Genomic DNA, 13269 nt, shown 5'->3' on the forward strand with positions numbered 1-13269 from the left:
GACTTTTTAGGACCCCGTGAATACCCTGCAAAAGGGAGAGTTCACCCAAAAATGAAGTGGTTTCATACCTTTATGAGTTTCTTCAGTTTGACAGTTATACAACAAAAAAGAGATATTTTGAAGAAATCTGAAAACCACTGCATGAAAAACAAATTCTATGGAAGTAAATAACTATAGGTGGAAAAAATTATTTTCTTAATTAGATTTTTGTGTTGGTTCTAGTCCAAATACCTAAAAATTATTAAATCAAAAATTAAGTTAGTTTTTCCTTAAAACAAGCAAAATAATCTGCCAATGGGGTGAGCAAAATAATCTAATGTCAAAAGGAAAAACAACATAATTTTGATCAATTTTTAGGTATTTGGACTAGAAACAACACAAAAAAATGTAAGTAAGAAAATAATTTTTTACAGTGTACCTGTAACCATTGACTTCCATACACAATATGTTTTGCTTGCCTAGAAAGTGCTTCTTGATAAAAAGTCAATATATAATATTATATTTATAATATTTGGACTTGAAAGAAGCCAAAACAATCCAAGCAAGAAAAGCATTTTTTTGTAGTCTATCGCCTTGCTTTACAGCAAGAAGGTCGCTGGTTTGAGCCTCGGCTGGGTTAGTTGGCATTTCTGTATGAAGTTTGCATGTTCTCCCTGAGTTCGCGTGGGTTTCCTCCGGCTGCTCCAGATTCCTCGACAGTCCAAAGACATGCGGTACAGGTGAATTGGGTAGGCTAAATTTTCCGTAGTGTATGAGTGTGTGTGAATGAGTGTGTGGATGTTTCCCAGAGACGGGTTGCGGCTGGAAGGGCATTCGCTGCGTAAAAACGTGCTGGATAAGTTGGCGGTTCAATCCGCTGTGGTGACCCCAAATTAATAAACAGACTCAGCCAAAAAGAAAATAAATGAATGAATGAGTTTCTTTCCTCAAGTTTAATTTCAACAAAAAAGAAGATTTTTTAAAGCAAGCTGAAACGACTGCATGAAAAACAATTCCATGGAAGTCAATGGTTACAGGTTGCCAGCATTTTTCAAAATATCTACTGTTGTGTGTAACAGAAGAAAGAAAATCATAAAGATCTGAAAGAAGTTCTCTGTCAGGGCTGGCCGATAATATCTGTATCGATATTTATTGACTTAACACCATTGTCAATAATAATAAAAAAAACTTTATTATGAAGATTCAGTATGAAGCACAATAGTTTTATTAAAATGTGGCTGCTAAGCACTTTGGAAAGAATGCCAACAAGCTTAGGGTGTAAGTTTTGTCATTTCCAATGGAGGCGCACGACTTGTACAACTTTTCCAGAATGCCGCACTGCAGTGCTTTTTACTTTTCTCCATAAACTTGCATCGGAGCTGCAGCATTTGTCCGTTTGTCATCCTCTGAGAAAACAGTCGCCTAGTTACGAGAGACACCATAGAAAATGGTAAAGGAAACCACGCGCTCGCGCTCGTTACTTCAGATCAGAATAACAACACATGTGAAAACGAGTGGCGTATAGCAGCAGTGAGGAGACTGTAAATAAAACGGATGTAAGGATCTTGCCAGAGTGGCTTTTTGGTTTCTTTTTTTGTGCATCACAGCCATGTTAATGGTTTAGTAATTGAAATAAAGTGGTTAAATAAAAAAATCCTAATAGTCCTAAATATATTGTTAAAAATATTCTGTAATTGATAGCGAATAATATGAAACATCATGGTAATTTTTTTTGCAATAGCAATAACACCCAGCCCTAATATGTCATTTATTCTTTAGTTTTTCCTTTTTACTTTAACTATTATTATTGTTGGCATTATTAATGATATTAGTATTTAACAACCTTCTGTATTTCTGTATGTTGTTTATTACATGTATTTTTCAATGCCTACTGATTGTAAAATAATCACAATTTGATATAAAAAAAATCTCAAAGACGTAAGGGGTGAGTACATGATGATGGAATTTTCAATTTGGGTGAACTATCCCTTTAAAGAATAAGGACAGTATATCATCTCTTTCCGTCTCTGTTTAGCCTCAACACTCGATTATGGCAGTTACTGATATATTAATGTATTAAGAGTCTTTGAAACGTCCAGATAAGAAGGAAAGAAGCAGTATTAATATCCTGTTAGTGTGCGTTAGTGTGCCTTCAATATAAGCGCTGTATGGTTTAAACAGATTTAATGTGGGACGGTTATCATCTCCTCTCTGCCATTACACTTAGTGAGACTGATGCAAATCGCAGACATATGTTTCCACATGGAGGAGCGTGTGATAGCGCGTGTGGCCTTGAGGAGGAATATCCGGACTGATGTGATTTAATATCGTTAAACAGTGGGTGTCTGATCGGGACGGAAGAGCGATGACAAGAACACACGCTGTAAGGTCTTAACAGGTCGAGATCACAGAAATCTCTTCATCACAACGAATGATGTCAACACCACCCGACTCTGGTGTTTTTATTGAGGATTTATCACTGTTAGAAAACATGTTGCTCTGACTAAGAATGCAGACTATGTAGTGTCTAACAATGTACATCATAAAATATTAGAATTCACATTTGTACTAGATAAACGAGGCCTTGAGACGAAGTCCTTATTTTCAAATCTTGAGTAATAAGATTTTTTAATTTTTTTGTGAACATTATAATATTTATTTTATTTTACTTGAAGATAGACAACAAAAGCTTCTCAATTCTAAGGAAATAAACATTTTTCAGTGTCAGTATTAAAAATACAAAGTTATTGTGATAGTTAGTGTGGAATAACAGTATAACTCTACTATCATATCACTTTAGACTACTACAGATCTGACTCCTTTATCTTAGTTTTAATACAGTAACCGAAACTTCAGGTTAATATTAAGCATTTGTTTCAAGTTTATCATTATTATTATTATTTAAAAACAGAAAATACAGTATGAACAATGCACAATTTGTAGACCCTCTTACAGTAAGGCAATAGCAATCAATTATTAACAATAAATAAGTAAAAAATAAATCTTTATCATGATGGGTCTCTGAACTTTTGATCACCTCTAGTGTTTATTCAGATAGCTCCAATAGTGCACCTTGTTATTTATTTAGAAAAGTTGATGTAGCGCTCCTACTTTAAACTCTTCTCGCCCTCCGCCATCATAATTAAATATATAAACAAATAAACTCTGGCAGGGAAATATATACTGATACAGCTTCATTATATATGGCATGTGGTTTATTTTGATTGGTTAACTGTTTTTGTGGTGTTTAGCACTCCTCTTTCTGTGGATTTTTTTCGTTTTTTGTTTTCCTCTTTGATTTAAATATGGTTTCCCAGCATCCCTCAAAGCCTTCCTTAATCTGTCCTTCCATTTGTTCATATTTGCTCTCCATTTTTTTGCAGAGGTTTTGCCAGCAAACGGCATCTCCATTCTTCTTAGTGGACATAAACGTTTTTTTTTCCATGTGAAGCACTATATGGTATGGGGGTATGCGATTACGGATGCAACTTGAGTCTTGTCATACTGTAGTGTGCATTACATTCCTGGGTTGTGTAGCTGTGTTATTTGAACATTTGTTTATTTTATGTTAATGTTTGTTCTGCCGCCTGCCTTGACCTTTCGCCTGTCACACAGATTACTCTTTGTATCTGCTCCTGTACCTTGCCTCTTTGAGTACAGCTAAATAAAAGCTGTATTTGGATCCTACCCTTGTTTTCACCCATCCATCATTAAAATTTCATTAATAATCATCTTGGATTTCTTTTTTCAGGAAGCTTGCCACAATACAATGTATCTATATAGACTTAAAATGTCCAAAAAGGGTGTATCAATAATATGCAATTATGTTTGAACGCACGGTCATCAACCTAACTCCAAAGGTCTGTCTTTTTCTAAAATGACCAAATATGCACTTGCAAAACTTGCGAGCTCCTGACAGACAGTGTAAATTATAGCCAAGAGGAAGAGCCGAGCTAGAACACGAGAGAACCGCACGCTAACAACACCTGCTTTGACTCACCACGGAAAATGACAAACACACGTTAACACGCATCTCTCGCAAAATGATGGCATGCTGTGGAGAGACAGGTGGGAGATGCTAACCAGCAGTTAGACAGCTGAAAAACAGAGGATGCTTATACAGCTTCCAAATGAAAAAGAAAAATCCCAACGAGACTGCTGACAGCGTTTATTATATGACTGTCTACCTTTTTATAAACCTAAGTCATGACAATACTGCCAACAGAAAATACAAAAGGGAACACAAACAAATGCACCTCTACTAATGCTATACTGACTACATTTTCAACATTGATGTATGTAAATAAGCCTGCAAATGATGAGTCTCTAACAGGACTACAAAATCATTCAAGTTACACAGTTTAAAGTGTCTTCCATTTGCATGATTATGAATGGAAGTTAACGAAATAGAAAAATCTAGCACGACCTGTAAATAATACAATAATAAATAATATTAACAACATTTATTTATCATCAAGTCCCTGTAAGGCACATCAACACGATGCTCTTACAGAAAAAGAGAAGTGCTCTTCCTTAAGGAACGTGCAGGGAAAAAAAAACTTGGAATAACACCAGAATTCTCAATGGTCCGATTAACCTACTCAACCTTCTCCAGAACATCCACCCTCAAGGAGGAAGAGAAAAGAGGAGTCAGAAAGAACAGGCTGAAAATTTTAGCCGATGCCAAAAGAACAAATATCTCAGGACTGAAGCAGGACATATGTAAAGATTACAGAATAAGCATTTCTGCAACAGCTCAATAAATCATAAACTGGTGAGAGATTGAGCAAATACAAGACACGCTGCCTAATATCTTTTTCTCATGCAACTACCTCATCCATTTCTTTATCTACTGAAAATCCCTTCGTTTTCTCTCCCTCATCCTCTTACCTGATTGCAAAAGACTCTCTCACCTCATCTCCTTCTACGTTTATCAGACCGAAACTGCAACTGCAATCAACTCGACTAGCATTTAGAGGAGAGAAAGAGAATGTGTGGAAAATGAGATATGAAGGAGGCAGAGAAATTACAATTCTTCAACTATGATGGAGTTTCAACTGGATTGGAGTCTAGCGGAATCAGGTCAGCTAATCGCACCTGACAGGCATGAGAGAAAGAGAGCAGGAAAGAAAAGACAAGAAGAATACAATAAAGCATAAAATAATAAAGATATTAATAGAACAAAATGAAAAACAGAATGAAATCAGAAGAGGCCAAAACAAAATTGATAGAATAAGTACAAAACAGAACCAATAGATCCAAACCGAATCAAAATGATTTATAAGAAAAATATAATTCGTTCATTTATTCATTTTCTTTCCGGCTTTATTAATCACCACAGCGGAATGAACCGCCAACTTATCCAGCACGTTTTTACGCAGCGGATGCCCTTCCAGCCGCAACCCATCACTGTGAAACACTCATTCACATTCATACTTTATGGACAATTTAGTTTACCCAATTCACCTGTACCACGCCTTTGGACTTGTGGGGAAAACCAAAGCACCCGGAGGAAGCCCACGCAAACGCGGGGAGAACATGCAAACTACACACAGAAATGCCAACTGACCCAGCCGAGGCTCAAACCAGAAATCTTCTTGCTGAGAGGCGACAGCACAAGCTAGTGCGCCACCGCCTCGCCCAGAAAAATATTATATTTAAAATAAAATAAGAGATAAAAAATAAAATGCAAATTTACTATTATAAACTTGAAACGACTCTAAAAATAACAAAAATAAAATAAGTACATCCTAATGAAATACCCTGAAATATAAACAATTATAATAAAGATAAAAGCACTTAAAATAACTCACTAATGTTCATTTAAAGTGACTAAAACAGCAACAAACTATAACAAAAATAAAATAAATACATTTTAAATAAATACGCTGAAATAAAAAATAATATTGAGAATAAAAACACTTAAAATGACTTACTAATGTTAGCTTAAAGTTACTAAAACAACAGCACACTATAACAGAAATAAAGTAAATACATTTTAAATAAATACGCTGAAATAAAAAATAATAATTAAAATAAAAGCACAAAAAAATAACCCAATAGTATTAACTTAAAGTGACTAACACAACAACAAACTATTATAAAAATAAAATATTATTCAAAGTTTGGAGACCATTTCTGTCATATTTTGAGAACAGATTTATTCCAAATACTTGATTTGTAAGCTCCCCCCCACCCATAACTCTATTAATTTTACTATTTATTTATTTATTTATTTACTTATTCATTTATTATTATTATTTCACCTTGTATCTTCTACTTTTTTTGTTTCATGTACTTTGTTCTTGTATATGTTTGAGTTGCTCTGTTAAAAAGTTTTTCTGCAAAAACTTAATAAAAGACTTGTCTACTACTAATATGTGACAAAAGCACTTAAAATTAAAAAAAAATTTAATATTAAAAAGTTAATTCAAAATACTTGATAAATAATAGAAAATCATACAAACAGACCAAAATTTAATCAAACAAATATATAATAAAGGTATTTAAAATAAACACACAGAAACAAAAAATTATACAATAACTGACAAAAGAACTTCAAATTACAAATGGAAAATGAAAATATTAAATAAAAGCTAAATCTAAATATTTAAAACATTTCAGAAAATTATATAAACAGAATCAAACAGAATAAAATAAACTTTAATAAAAACTAAAATACATATAAACAAATAGAAAAGGAATAAAACATAACAGCACAGGACAGAAGAGAAAACAATAACACAACGTTCTACTTCACGAATCTAGCAGTGTTTACTTCATGATTAGGGATTTCCTGAGAAAGTTCATATGAGAGTGAGTGTTGAGGAAACCGAGCCGTCCAGAGAAGACGTTTCTGTTTATATTGAGGTCTGATGGGGCATGGGACTCAGACAGGGTTGTTATGGAAACTAAACTCATCCCGAAAGAAGATGTTTGCGTTCTGATAGGAGGATTTATGGAGTGTTTATGCATGACCGCTGACGGCTGATTTGACAGGCTGCTGGTTTGGGTTGTTATGGGAACCTCAACCTGCCAGATTGACAATTACTGATACTAATGTTTAAAGGACATTCGAGAGATGGACATATGCCACACATACGATTACGGTCAGGTTAGAGCAAAGCTAATCACAGGCTCTGTTTGCCAATGAAATTCGAGAAAGGAGTCGTATTACACGCTAAGTAAACACTCAAACTCATACATGACCCCAAACTGATGAAGAGCCCCTATTTCCACAAGACATTCATGAAGTCTCTGAGGAACAGTGAGGATTTCCCTTCCCAGAGAAATGAGAGGAAATCTGAAACGGCTTTCACAAAAACATCCACTAATACTTCACACTACACTTCAATATAGCTATATACATCAATATAGTTATACTTACATAAATATATAGTTGAAATCAGAACTTTTAGACCTCCTGAATTATTTATTAGCCTTTTATTAGAATTATTAATTATTTTTCAACACATTTCTAATCATAATAGTTTTAATAACTCATTTCTAATAACTGATTTATTTTATTTTCGCCATGATGACAGTACAGAATATTTTACTAGATGTTTTTTTTATGACACTAGTATTCATCCTGAAGTGACATTTATAGGCTTAACTAGGTTAACTAGGCAAGTTAGGGTAATTAGGCAAGTTATTGTATTACAGTGGTTTGTTCTGCAGACCAGTGGTCCCCAATCTTTTTATCACTGTGGATGGATCAATGCTAGCCCGCAGACTGGGGGATGGAGGCGGTGATTCGTTAGTTGCTAGGTGACCATCAACCGTTTTCTCAGAAGATGACAAAAGCTGACAAAACATTGCTGTCACTCTGATACAAGCTTTATTTATAGAGAAAATGAAAAAGCACAGTGTTTGGGTGTTCTGTGTTTGTCTGGGATAATTAGTCTACCAAAATGTGTATATTCCATACAAAATATGAAGCTGATGGGTCAGTTCTTGTCACGACACTCGGGGTGCGCTCGCAGGATTCATTCGACTGGGTGTGTCTGCAAGCCGCACACCTCAATTGGAAATAACAAACTTGCAAAGGGCCTCTAAAAGGCTGCTGTCATGTACGATCTGAAGCAGTTGATCTTCTTGCACAGACATGGTGGATTCACCTGATTTGTTGACTAATAGCTTGCAGATCTATTGAAGTTCCTGTGTTCTTCACTGGGCCTTTTCGCCTTAGCAAAGAAACTTTCCAAAGACGTCTGTTTCCAACTCATTTTGCTGCTTGTGGGTTAATTTTTGGCGCTCAGGTGACCGAGACGTAAGTAAAAGAATACAGTCATTTTTCAAAATAAAGATATTTCAAAATAAAACATTGTTCAGACTCAGATAATAAATAAAACAAAATAATAAATAATTTCTTGTGCGGCGCTGTTACAATTGATCCACGGTCCAGTACCAGTCTGCAGCCAGGTGGTTGAGGACCACTGCTGTAGACAATCAAAAACAAATATTGCTTAAAGGGCTAATAATAAATTTTTTTTTTTTTTCAAATGCTTTTATTCTAGCCGAAATAAAACAAATAAGGCTTTCTTCAGAGGAAAAAATATTATCAGACATACTTTGAAATGTCCTTGCTCTGTTAAACATGATTGGGGAAATATTTTAAAAAGAATAAAAAATTCACAGGAGGGCTAATAATTCTGACTTCAACTGTATGCTTCAAAATTTAATGGTTCACACTTATAGGTAATAAGGTGAACCTAGAAAAAGTGGCTAGAAATTGATTTAGTTCCCACATCTGGGCACTACTTTTTAAATGAATTTCTAGAGACAACACCCTGATGGATTTTTTGTTAAAAGTTTTCCACAGTAAATACTGCAGTTGCTTTGGCAGCAAAAGATTTGAACGTATTTGAACGTAAGAGTTTAGTTATTTTTTTATACATCAAAATGTTCGGTAGACACTTAGAAAAAAAAAAAAATTACCATAGAATTATTTTTACTGGAATTAGTCTCCTTAAGCAATATTTTTCGATTGTCTACAGAACTAACCACCATCATTATACAATGACTTGCTAATTACCCTTACTTGCCTAGTTACCCTAATTAACCAAGTAAAGACTTTAAATGTAACTTGAAACTGAATACTAGTATCTTGAAAATATCTAGTAAAATATTATGTGCTGTCATCATGGGAAAGATAAAATAAATCAGTTATTAGAAATGAGTGATTAATACTATTATGTTCAGAAATGTGTTGAAAATTTGTTCTTTCCATTAAACAGAATTTTGGGGAAAAATGTACAGTACAGGGGAGCTAATAATTCAGAAGAGCTAATAAATCTGACTTCAACTGTACATGTGCCTGTCAAAGCTTATTATTTTTCTGTTTATACCACGTGCTGGTCTGCACCGTTACAATCTTATTTGAAAACAGGATCGATTCTCAACTTTTGAGAACAGAGTTAGATTCAGTAGGGAAAGAATCACAATGCATCGATCAAACATTTTTTTCTCCCGTCCATAGTAGCCTAATACTGGACTGTGCTGGTGAATCGAGTCTAATACCCAAAAACACTTTAAAACCACTATCATCACAATTAGGTCACGTTGCAGCATTATCAGTATTAAGTGTTTCCTTACCTGTACCAGGAGCTCCAGTTTCCTGTCATCCAGGAGATGGACCTGACATCTCCGCCCTTCCGTCATCTGTTATTGAGAGAGAGAGACAGAGAGAGAGAGATTAACGAAAGCACATTCACAGCAGGGTGAAATCAACTGTAAATACTAGGTCATGGTGACATGACAAAAATAGAAACTCTCCTTACACACATGCAGCGCACAATTCCCACTCAAGCAGCAGAATTCAATCTCATTCACTCTCTCTCACACACACACACACATACACACACACAAAGTGAATTATCTCATACTTCAGCAATGATGCTGAGTAGTTTGGATTGTGTGTCTGTTTTTATTTAAGCCCCTCTTGTAAAAATTTGCAGTAAAATACAAACGCACAGAACTTGGCTACCAACAAGCGTTACTAAATCTAGAAATGATCAAATATTTAATGAAAGTAAATTTAAAGAAATATTATAAAAGTATATAAACAACACATAATCGCATTAAATAGAAGTAGTATTATTAAGGCATGAATTCTTGTTTACACAGTACAGGCATCCTTTAAGCTGGTTAAACATGAATAACTCCTCATTTAGGGATGTTTCACAAACTAATTTCGAGAGGAGCATGTGATATGATCGACTCCACTGATCCTTATTGCTAATCATTATCTAGCCTATCAGATCATTCTAAAAGTACTATAAATATCCTGCCTAAACTTCAATCCATAGCTCCATTTTTGGAAAAAAAGCTTGCTTGTCAATCCAATGACAAAGGAACAGTGCTAAATACAGGTGTAAACAGCCCATGAAGGGTTTTCAGCATGTCCAACTTAAACTTGTTAGTGAGGTAGTCCAAAGTGTAAAAATGCATGTAGTGTAAAACTCATTCATTCATTGTCTTGTCGGCTTAGTCCCTTTATTAATCCGGGGTCACCACAGTGTAATGAACCACCAACTTATCCAGCAAGTTTTTTACGCAGCGGATGCCCTTCCAGCCGCAACCCATCTCTGGGAAACATCCACACACACATTCACACACACACTCATACAGTACGGACAATTTAGCCTACCCAATTCACCTGTACCGCATGTCTTTGGACTGTGGGGGAAACTGGAGCACCCGGAGGAAACCCACGCGAAGGCAGGGAGAACATGCAAACTCCACACAGAAACGCCAACTGAGCCAAGGTTCGAACCTGCGACCCAGCGACCTTCTTGCTGTGAGGCGACAGCACTACCTACTGCGCCACTGCCTCGCCTGTAGTGTACAACTAAAGTGGTTAAATGTGAGACTTCTTGTGAGAAGGTAAACAAAAAGGTATTTTTACGTTGCTCCACTGTACCAAATCACAGTTGCTATCAACATTTAACACCTACTGTCGAACATGCACTCATTCATTCAACAGTACTACTGCAGCGCATCAAAAGTACGACAAAATAAAACTGAAAAACCAAAACCAAACACAAATGCTCAGAAAAATCTTGCCATCTTGCATCTAGATGTCTCAAAAACACCAGTAAATCAGTACTAATCTAATCACAAATCAAACTATGGCTCATAAATTTTGTTATTATTGTCATTAAGGGTGTCACAATCCAACAAATCCTCGATTCGATTACATTTTCGATTCTAAAGTCACGATTCGATTTGATTTTCGATTATGAATAATTCATTAATTAATAACGAATTAATTATTTGTAGCCTACCGTTTAAACTACCTGACTTGCATGGTCTTTGTTTTACCCATAAACAAATCATACAGTAAATGAATAAAGGTAAGTTACACACATAATTACCACCTGTCAATCACTTTTTTCTGCGGGACTCGTGAATAGGCAGTGATCTGTGTCGTTATAATGGCGTCGGTAAAAAAGACGCACAACCAACAGGAACCAGCCAACAGTATCTGAGGCGTTCGCTAGAATGACTAAGTACTTGTGTGAAAGTAAAAGATGGAAGCAGTCTACTTACCCGCTGACTGCCTTGACCCGCTGTCTCGAGCACATGACAATCTGTGTCTGTGTGTGAATGAGTGTGTGTGGTCACGTGATGTGCGTTTTTAGCGGTAGTGAGGAAGGAGGGCTGCTCAGAAATGCTACACCCCAGTGTGGATGTAGATCGTTGTCGTTCTAAAATGCCATTTAAAAACAAAGACAGTGTAAACAGGGCCTGAGTGTGTATTTTTCGTGAGCGGATTTGCAACGGGTGTGGGGCGGAGGATCGCGATGCGCCCATCGTCTATCATTCCAACCGTAATACGTACATAGCAGAGCTTGCAAACTGTGTTTTTTTTTGTTGACAACACGAACGTTGTCAACATAATTAACTGGAAATCCAAAATACTTCCACACCTGCGACTTCATTGAAAGAGGAGAGGGTTTAAGCTCTGTCGACGGGTCTCCTGCGTCTGCAGTTTAACAAGCACTTCAACAAGCATGTTTTTTTCCCGCTTGGCAAGCCAAGCTAACGTGACATGGGGGCTTGGCAGCATCGACGATTCTATTTTTTGATTCGATAATCGAAGTTGAGCATAAATATGTCATCATCTGTGCAACACAATAGATAGTCATTGGAAATCACTTAATGCTCAAATCGCGCAATTTGCTTGCAATGTCTATTTACTCATTTTTTCAAGTTCAGGAGAGAAGAAAAGGCGGCTGCACGAGTCTTTTCATTGTTTCACATACATTGCTCAGTGACATGGACACCTCCAAATGATGTTAAAGAGTCACATTCTGTATTTATAAGGTATAATTCACCTAAAAATGTTATTTCTGTCTTCATGCTGCTGTACAATGCTGTATTCGTGGCCGGAAAAACACACGTGATGTGAGCTGCTGACCGTGAGCTGTTATCACAGAGTTGGGTGTACCCCCTACCCAATGATAGACGCGCGCGCGTCTACTTTAGTGAACAGAACCTGCATATGCTGTGAATAACAGCTAATAAAGTGGTAAATAATTAATAATTAATTAAATAATTAGTTTGATCAGGTGTGTTTAATTTGGGTTGGAACTAAACTGTGCAGAGCTGCGACTCTTTTGGAACTGAGTTTGACACCTGTGATCTACAGAATCCTGAGAAAATCACAATCTTTATTTAGGCAAAAAAACTGTGATTCTCATTTTAGCCAGAATCATGCAGCTCTACTCTGAATGTTAGAATGTTCTAAATGAATAGGGCATAGGGGGGATAAGTGGGAATAGAACACAGCCAGGAACTATGCTTGTAACTACAGCTCCTGAGATGTAGTTTCAAGTGCTCAAGTTTGCGATGCAGTTTGCTAATGTTCATTTGAGCGATGGATTTTGAAAACAGCATATTAATGAACTATGTTTGAAACAACAGAACTTGCAAACTTAGTTGGCTAACGATGGTTTTGGGAAACGCACCCCAGAACAGTATTCGCGCAGAAACGTAAACAAAAATTAAACAAATTTGACTTTTTTTCTACTGAGTGGAAAGAGATTATTTTGTTTGCCAAGTAATATGTCACTGCATCAGCACAGGTTTTCTGATAAACACTGTCCTTTTTTAACCCTTTTTGTTGTACAATTTGCAAATTGTTTCATCTGTATTTACTGCCTCTTCCTTCTTGTTTAGTCGAAACCTGAAATACTGTCAAACTGCAGTAATTGTATTCATCTTTCCCTACCTCTCTCTTTCTCCTCCACGCTGTCCCATGTTGACAACCACGCATTAATTAAA

The 13269-nt window shown here is 36.0% G+C and overlaps 1 protein-coding gene across 25 annotated transcripts in view; it reads right to left on the reverse strand.

Annotated features, from left to right (window-relative positions):
* Positions 1–13269, reverse strand: part of frmd4a (FERM domain containing 4A) — a 291695-nt gene that overhangs the window by 75175 nt on the left and 203251 nt on the right. For all 25 annotated transcript variants that reach the window (XM_009293451.4, XM_073929259.1, XM_073929262.1 and 22 more), the window contains one exon: positions 9577–9642. In XM_009293451.4, the coding sequence (XP_009291726.1) occupies positions 9577–9642 (66 nt within the window). Of the gene's footprint in view, positions 1–9576; positions 9643–13269 lie in introns of those variants that run through there.

Source organism: Danio rerio, chromosome 18, assembly GCF_049306965.1.
Source record: "Danio rerio strain Tuebingen ecotype United States chromosome 18, GRCz12tu, whole genome shotgun sequence".
NCBI classification, from domain to species: Eukaryota; Metazoa; Chordata; class Actinopteri; order Cypriniformes; family Danionidae; genus Danio; species Danio rerio.